An 8,490-nucleotide genomic window follows, 5' to 3' on the forward strand; every position below is an offset into this window, starting at 1 on the left:
TTAACCTCAAGAGAGACAATTAAGGCAAGTCATCTTGATTGGATTTTAATCTAAGGTGCATCACATCAAGGACTAATACTACTACTACAGCGCAAGTACAACTGGGTGCTTTATCACCAAGTATCACTCAACAGTCATCAAGACTGCATTAATGTCAGCCTTTGGTTAACCTTTCTAAGGGAGTTTGCCACATAAAAAGGGAAAGGCACTTTTCAACATTTGATCAAGGGAAATATGCAAGTTGAGCTAGTGTTTACCTGGCGACTTTCTTCAATGAAAAACCTAGAGCTGGCTGTTGGTCACTGTAACCAATGGCACAATATGGTAAAGACCACGTATCGCTATCGTGTGTAGGTTAATTTGTCCAACAACATTTTCACACTACTTAAACTTTACATTTGCTGCACAGGTAGGATAAACATTTAATTTAAAAGTCAACAAAATTAAGATTTTGAACATGCAATTTCTTATGGACAACATCTAAAAAATGGCAATGGTTATAAACAATATGCAGTTCAGAAAAATGTCAGGATCTTCTGGAAATCCTAAAGCCACGGGTCAACAGACCAGCATCCATTAAATAACACAAGGAGACAACAGGTGTCCACCAGGTCAAAATGCTTGGAGGGCTGAGGGCTTTAAGGAAAATGGTCACCTTCCAGCTTAGATCACCTTAAGCTACACCCGAGTCACTCACCTGGTTCAAATCGCCCTACTCAAGACTGTCCAATCTGAGATGTAGAACACTAACAAGGTGTATGACACACACTGCTGTCTTGGGTATCTCCATCACAATCAGGAATTGGTGCCAATTTACTCAAAGCTTCTACTGTTGTGTATAGAATTGTACAAAAACACAGTGCTTTCCACAGTCATAACTTATATTACCACAATACAGCCTAAGTTGGCATTAAGAAATCATTAATTTGCATTCAGAAACTTCTACAACTCTGACTGCAGCCCTGGCTCTCCTATCCGATTTTGTGTAGTGTCCCTTTCTCAAAAGGATTGCTAAATTCATCTAATTATTCCAACATTCCCCCAACTCTATGCTCACTACAAAACCAGCTGATTGACTGCCATCTGTCAAAACACATGGGAAAAGAGCAGAAACTGTCACTGTAAAATATGAATGCTGACTGTGCTCCATTAGCTAATACATAACTGCAGGTTAGGGTGGGGCCATGAAGAAAAAGGAAGCTACTAACTACAAGTCAAAAGGGACAACAGTTCTTTTGTGCTGGCTGTATGCTTTTAAAGAGAATGACACCCCATCCCTACTATTAGTCAACAAAATATTGATTAACCTTTTAATATCAAACTGACAGAAATGACTGTACTTCAAATCATATCTAATTACAGCACCACAGTTTCAGCATAGGCCTCTGAAGTAGACTGTCAGGCTATATATATTGCCATTCTTGCCGATGAACAAAGACAGCAATAAAGTGTGCCCTTCCACCATTAAATTGCCTACTGCCCATCATTCATTTTCTTTAAATCATGTACTTGAAGATTAAGCACCTTGTAAACATGTTCCTCAATCTTGTAACGGTAACATACCACACCATAAAATGACTACAACATTAACTATCCACTTGAATGGGTCATCACTTAAAACCCTTCGAACCAGCGCTATTCACCGAAAAAAATCTTTTGAAGTGAGCTGGACAGTGAGAGGAAAGCTGAAAAAAAAAATCAAAAGGGGGGGTGCCATTTTTACATGGCTTCTCTTCTTGTTCCTGGGGCTACAGGCAGGAACCCCAACTCAGTCCGCTCTTCCCAGTAGGCGAGAGGTAAGGAAGCATCAGAGCCGGACGAAGGACCCTTGACACCCTAGAGATCAGCTGATGTCGATAAACCTCCTGTGAGACTCGGGAACTGTAACAAGAAGACTGCAGCACACAAGAAACCTACTGAATCAGCTGTCACCTGCAGAACACACCCATTATAAAGTATAGGAGGAATTGGGAATGGAGTTAAATACAGAAAATGTCATGAAGAAGGCTCCATGGCCAAAAACGTTGCGTTTTCTTTCTAATCTTTTCAGCATGGAATAAACTTGTTCCTTTGCAGCCTACGCATCCTGACGCAGCTACCCACCTGAAAATGTGATAGTCTGCTTTAAAACATCACATTTTGCATACAATTTGATACTTTTAACTCACTTCTCACACCATATTCTGAGATGCCATGCGATTTAAAAAGAATGAGCAGCAGCATCGTTTTGCCTTGACGGATGAACCTTCACCCACATGAACCCGTCGTTTTAACACCACCAGGTGGAAGACACAGTTCACCATCAGTTTGTCTTTGGAAGCTGGAAGAGGTAAGTCAAAGTGCCAACCAAAACTCTCTACCTCAGAGTACCAGACACTGGTGATTTTAATCACAGGGCTTTAAAAAGAAATCTTTTCCCATGCTATTGCTAATGTGTAAATTTCGTCCTGTTCAGTCTTCCCATTTGTGCGTTTGATTTTAAAGACCGTGAGCACACCACCTGAAAAACTGCAAACGTAGAACTGCGCTCTTTATTTGCTGAAAGAATTGACAGTAGATGAAGGGCGGGTTTGCAGTCTTTGCAGTTTTACATTCTCTATCCTTGACATACTGTTTTTCCTTCACCACTGATTTTTTTTCTGATTTTTTTCCCCAGACATCATAGTGCAAGCACAGAAAAGTGCAATTGACTAAGACAATGGTTGTCAATTACTCTTAATTTGGCTAGACAGGTATTTTAAAAGCATCTTACACAGATTTCAGTTATCTAGTTGATCTTCATACATGTGTATTCTTGAACCCATTTGCTCTACTAGCTTTGGTGACCCAATAAGGCTACAAATCCAGAATCATCCCACCTGTGATTTCAATCCACAGGCCCTGCAATCCTACCCATCCCTCCACACTGCCACACTGCCCGACTGCCATGCTTTAAAAACTTGAAATACACCCCCCCACACACACAAACAATGACCAAGGAAAGAGCTTGGTTTGAAATTTCTAAGATGCCTCCTGTGTCAGTCTACTTTTTGACATACCAAACTATCACCTTACTGCTGGGCACACTGAGCCATATCAGTAACATGTTAAAATTTTAACATCGACACAAAAAAGCAGTTGTTATCAGCAGCACCCAGCCTCCTAGTGCTGAGGGTGCCCATGACGCACCCTACACCTTAAATGAGGTGGGTCCATGATTGGAACACGTGAAAGCTCACAATGACGATGACAAGCAGAGAAGGAGGCAGTATGAAAGACTTTTATGCACTACTCCTCAACTGATGGAAACATTTACACAAATCAGACTGCCCTCCAGTAACGGACCACTGGTGAGTTTCTTCTGGCAGGTCGGCCGATTACACAATCCCTCCCACAGTCCAGCCTGCTGCAATGATTTCAAAGCAACCCACAACTGCCAATTCAAGCTTGAACGACTGCTTACATACTGTTGGGAATGGGCACAAAGAAAAAGGCTCCATTATACTTTTAAACTACATCACATCATCTTTCATCATGCAAATTGCTGTGCATCTTACGGGAATTAAGACAAAACTAATTGTTTCCACATCACCGTTTGCCTCTTTACTTTTTTTTTTGATCTCGCAAAGGGCGGACGTGTGAGAATGCCAGCACCGGCGTCAGGAGATAAACGAAACACAGGCAGGTGCTTCTGGGCCCTGGATTAGCTGCAAATAAGGAAATACAATTAACCAAACTGTTCAAACGTTAAAGTCGTAACACTCATTTAGTCACTTTAGAGGTGTGCCAATATTTCAGGGGAACAGTGTTACAAATGAAAAGTGAATCTTGAAGGTGCAGTTTTAATACTCATTGAATCCTCAATGACACTCGCAACATCTGTTACTAGGTTAGTACACCAGACAAGTCAGAAATGAGGAGGCTGTTTGGTCCACTGGCCTCTTAAATAGTGGCTTATCAACCCAAGGACCTTATAGCCAAAACTATGGCTTTAGCCACATGGCTGAGTAGTTTCTCCCAGACTTCCACAACTCTTTGGGTACTTCCTGTTCTCAGTTCATTTCGAGGATGTCCACTACATTGACTTTCCTTTGAAGACTTGAGCAGGTATTTGTTCACAAAGGTTCATGTAGCTCTTTATGGGACACAACCAGGAGAATGGTTTTATGGTTTGTGCATCTATCTGTTCAAAATCCCATCCAAACGTGATGTGAGGAGTTTCTCTCGATATGCAGATGGGACGCAGCCTGGTATCGCCAAATAAAAGCCGAGATGATCTGACCTTTTCAGACAAAAGCACTTACGAAGCTGCTGAAGTGTCAGTCTTGTATATGAAAGAATCAAATGACTACCAGCTTTCTTATCATTCTGCAAACAACCCTTAGTGTCCTCTCCATAACAAAGGGAGTACTGTTCCTTACATTCGGTTTCTGAAGGACATTTTTAATGAAATCTGGGCATGGTCATGCCGAGAAAAGAAAGGGCAATAAAATCTGAAGTCCTGTTAAAAATGCTCACACCCTAGCTGAAGTATGGAAAAGTCTAAAAATCCAAAGAATCGTGCAGGTGAAATTAACTTTGTGACTTGTTTGTGCTGATCGACATGGCCGAAATACATCATACCTGAAAGAACAAATGACATCATTTCTCAAGGTTCTTCACTAATTCCCAGCTTCACGTTTTTGCTGTTAGGATACAGGGCATTGCCGTCACTCTGACAATATACAATATTATATGCTTTAGAACTGAATTGCTTCCATTTACTTCATAAGCCTAGGTATTTTCCTGGAGCAAGCTGGTGCAACACCTTGTTCAAGGGAACACCTGCAGATCCACTGGAGTCTGAACCAGCTATCGTCACATTACAAGGCCAGAACACCACACAATCCCCCATTAAATGCATGTAAAGTCACAAAGTATTAGTGACTTTCACACAAACAGCACGTTGTGAAAGTGAAAGGCCTTGCAATATCACTCGAGTGGAGTATCGACCTTCCCCTTACTTTTTGATTTGTCACATTTTAGATATTAGGTTAACAGCACTTTGGCTTTGTACATGCTAATGACAAGTAGACTTTAGTTCATCCAGGCTGAAAACGATGGAGACCATTTTTGTCCCCGTCTAATACACCACAGCTGTGCCATTCTCTGCTTTTGTCCATGACAAACTGTCTGGACATACGGAAACATTTATGTAATTGTGAACCTCAAAATGTGAAATGGTGCCTTATAAATAAAATTGATTAACTGATGCTTCTCATTACAGTTGCTAGTAGTGGCTTCATAACTAACCAAAAATATTTATTACATAGGCTACACGTTACACCTCAATGCATATCTCAGATTACCTAATTTCTGTTCACAATTGTGAACTACCAGGCACCACGGCAATGTAATTTGGTGTTCACAGTCAGGCCTTTGGTCACTAATGTTATTAATAACTATGTGTACATCTGAACAGCCTCCTTCAAGTACACAAATCGGAAAGCACACACTGTGACATGCACCAAATCATCAGCCACAGCACCCTGCATTCTGGTTCAAAAAGAGAAGGCACATCCTGTGCAGGACAGACGGTTTGCAATCTGGTGGAAAGCTATTCCTACACTAAACCGACTCCTGTATTGATTTGCGGTCTGCTGGAGGAGAAGGCCAGCATGCTATACTCACTTAGTATGTGGATCGTAGTTCACCTCATCACGCTATACGTTAAAACTCTCAAGAGGGTGGAGCAGTAAAGCTCTCCATAGTTTTCACTTTCCTTTAGCAAAACCTGTGCCACGATCACAGAAGCTCATTTTCAGGTTTTTGTCGTGATTTCACACTTTTTGGTCACGAATTTACCATTTGCATTCTCAAAACACATCAGCGCTCTGAGCAAATAGGCAATTACAGGGAAAGTCTCTCATTTAATGTTTCTTTGGTGGGGAAGAATAAGTTAACGACCATCATGTGACCACATGCAATCACATGTAACGCTTCACACCGAGATGTACGTCAACTAAAACCCATTCAGAACGTAAACGGGGTTGGAATGGAAATGTTTAGTATATTGGGATGAAAAATCGTAAGATTGCGTAAACCCTTCACTTAATATACGAAAAGGCATGTTATGCCCACGTTAATAATCAAGACAACCTGATCATCCGTGCACCTGAGCGAAAGCTGTTAGCGAAAATCAGACTCTGCAAAATCACCGTTACCACAAAAAAAAAAATGTCCCGTCATCGAAAAGTAAGCGAAAATTACGCTCACGGCACAGGTGAAGCGTTCATTTATAAACGGATGCAAGACTGCCATCTCTTAAACCATACGGAAATAAAGCGTTTACTAAAGTAGATATCCTGTTCGTTGTTCTGAAAGGTATGCTACTGCTTTAAAACTTAATCCCCGTTTTGAATAATCTTGGTCTGGATTTATCCCTTGCCAAGCGTAATTACACAACACGGATAAAGAAAGCAACGGATGAGTTCCCGCAATAGTTCAAAATAAACACTGATGAAGTACACACAGTGTTATCTTCAACAGCAAACACTTTCACTTTGCCAGAAGCATGCAGAGAATTGCTCCATTGCATACGGTCGAATTTACACTAAGAGTTACGTGTAACATTCATGTTTCACACACAGCTGTCCATTACCATATCAAGGGCCGCCTACAGATACAAGGATTTTAGAAAGGGTTTAAAATGTTACACACATTAAGCACAAAATCTATACAGATTAAGCAAAATGCCTCTGCAAAACCACAAGATTGACTGAATCTTGTACATTGAAAACAAAGGTTTAAATGGAAATCTATGAATGTGTCAAATCCCACCTACTGCTGCCAGATGTTGTAACTCAATATTGTCAACGCCTTTTTTTCTGAATACGTGCAGTCTCTCCAAAACAAGACCTTTTAATCGAAGTGCATTTTAAAACAGTCAACTAAAATGTATTAGAGCAACCCCAGGCGAAACGGTCACTCGTTTCAACTCTTGAAATCGTAAATTATCTCCCAATAGACTCGGCTGGTGCACCAGGACAGTCATTTTCAATTACAACAGCCTAAATCGTGCGCTCAGGAACATCCCTAAAAACCTCACACCTAGTTTGCAAATAAGCACACGATTAAACTCGTGAAGCCATGAACATCTTGCGTCAACGTCTGTAACTAAAAAAAACAGAATGCATTGCATTTCATTGTACAATCTGAATTTTTACATGGCACTTACTTTCCGATCACCTCGCAGAGCTCGTATACATCTTCAAACAGCACGTCGTCGTCGGCCATGGCCCAACAAGAATGGGGAAATTATCCCCCAATATGCCCAGCCAAAACGGTATATTTAAAAATAAAACAAAGGATCACAATTCTGTAATGCTGTTCTTGGAATGGGGGAGGGAAAGACTGGGAAAATCGCGAAACGCCGTTCGGTTGCTTTCCAAATTCCAATAGGCGGAAAATTACTCCTTTCCCCCCCAAAAAAGCAAAGGCGCTCGGACTCCGGCGATTTCTGCGTATTTTAGTCCGTTTGTTTGACTCGGTCTCCGGCCCCACCTTCTCCTCGTCTCCCCGGCTTCAATCCCCAATCCCCCCAGTTCTGAGGCTGCAAACTGAGATTTTCAAGCGATTTAAAATAAACACTCCGCCTCTCCTACGCCTGCGTCTGCGTTGCTCCTCGGTGTAGCTGTAGCTAAAGCTCTCCCAGTCCACGCTGCGATGCCTCTATATATAGATTTATTTCTTTGAAATAATATTGCACGGGATTAATCCAACAAATTGCGATGCCCTCCTGGGCGTGCAGCTAGTTTGCACGCCGTGCTTGCTTGGTTTCCTCTTAAAAGACGCTCATTGTCTGTCTTTTCATGCACACGCTTTTTTCCCGTGTGTGTTCAGGTGTACCAGCGCTGTAAAAAAAATGGATCTCCCAGTCTCTTCTCCAGTTCGCCGCTGCTCTAGTTTTCCTCTCTTACTCCGCCACTCCGCCGCCGCCACCGCCGTTGCTGCTGCTGCTTCTGCTGCTCCGGCTTCCAGAAACGGCAGACTCCTCCCTCCCAACGTTACGAAACTGGCTCCTAGAGCACCATTGTGGCTCCATCGGGAGCCTGGGAATCCTGCAATGCACAACGCAGCCCGGGGATCCAAGATGGCGTACCTTTCGCCTTTTTTATTAAACAAGACGCAGTTTCCTGACTCCTTCTTAATAAAACCTTGCTCCGTGTCCACCAATCGAAGGTAGCAACGAAAGCCTACGGCGCACGCGTTGGGCACCTTATACCCATCGGGTGACGTCACCTCTTTCCTTCACAAATGCTTTTCTTTTTCCACCCAGCCAAGCAAAAGCGGGGACTAGGAGAGACGGCAGGAGAGGTGGCTGGTGACTCACCGCACCTGGATGGGGCAGGGGAAAGAGTTCATTGCTGAGGCGTAGCAAAGGCTTACACAGCTTGTGCGAAACAGAAAAGCTAGTTAGCGAAGGCAGCTTGGAGTGTTAATACCTCTATTTCATAAATCGTTGTGAATAGA

At 42.3% G+C, this 8,490-nt stretch overlaps 1 protein-coding gene across 21 annotated transcripts in view; it reads right to left on the bottom strand.

The window, feature by feature from the left end:
• caska (calcium/calmodulin-dependent serine protein kinase a) overlaps window positions 1-8,165 on the bottom strand; it is a 259,244-nt gene extending 251,079 nt beyond the window's left edge. For 3 of the 21 annotated variants that reach the window (XM_088605388.1, XM_088605268.1, XM_088605221.1), the window contains exon 1: window positions 7,196-8,151. In XM_088605388.1, the coding sequence (XP_088461514.1) occupies window positions 7,196-7,254 (59 nt within the window). In that variant the 5' untranslated portion in view covers window positions 7,255-8,151. Of the gene's footprint in view, window positions 1-7,195 lie in introns of all 21 variants that reach the window. The other 18 variants (XM_088605288.1, XM_088605298.1, XM_088605250.1 and 15 more) reach the window with 11 other exon arrangements.
• Window positions 8,166-8,490: the final 325 nt, after the last annotated feature.

This window comes from Lepisosteus platostomus, chromosome 2, assembly GCF_059453375.1.
Source record: "Lepisosteus platostomus isolate fLepPlt1 chromosome 2, fLepPlt1.hap1, whole genome shotgun sequence".
Taxonomy (NCBI): Eukaryota; Metazoa; Chordata; class Actinopteri; order Semionotiformes; family Lepisosteidae; genus Lepisosteus; species Lepisosteus platostomus.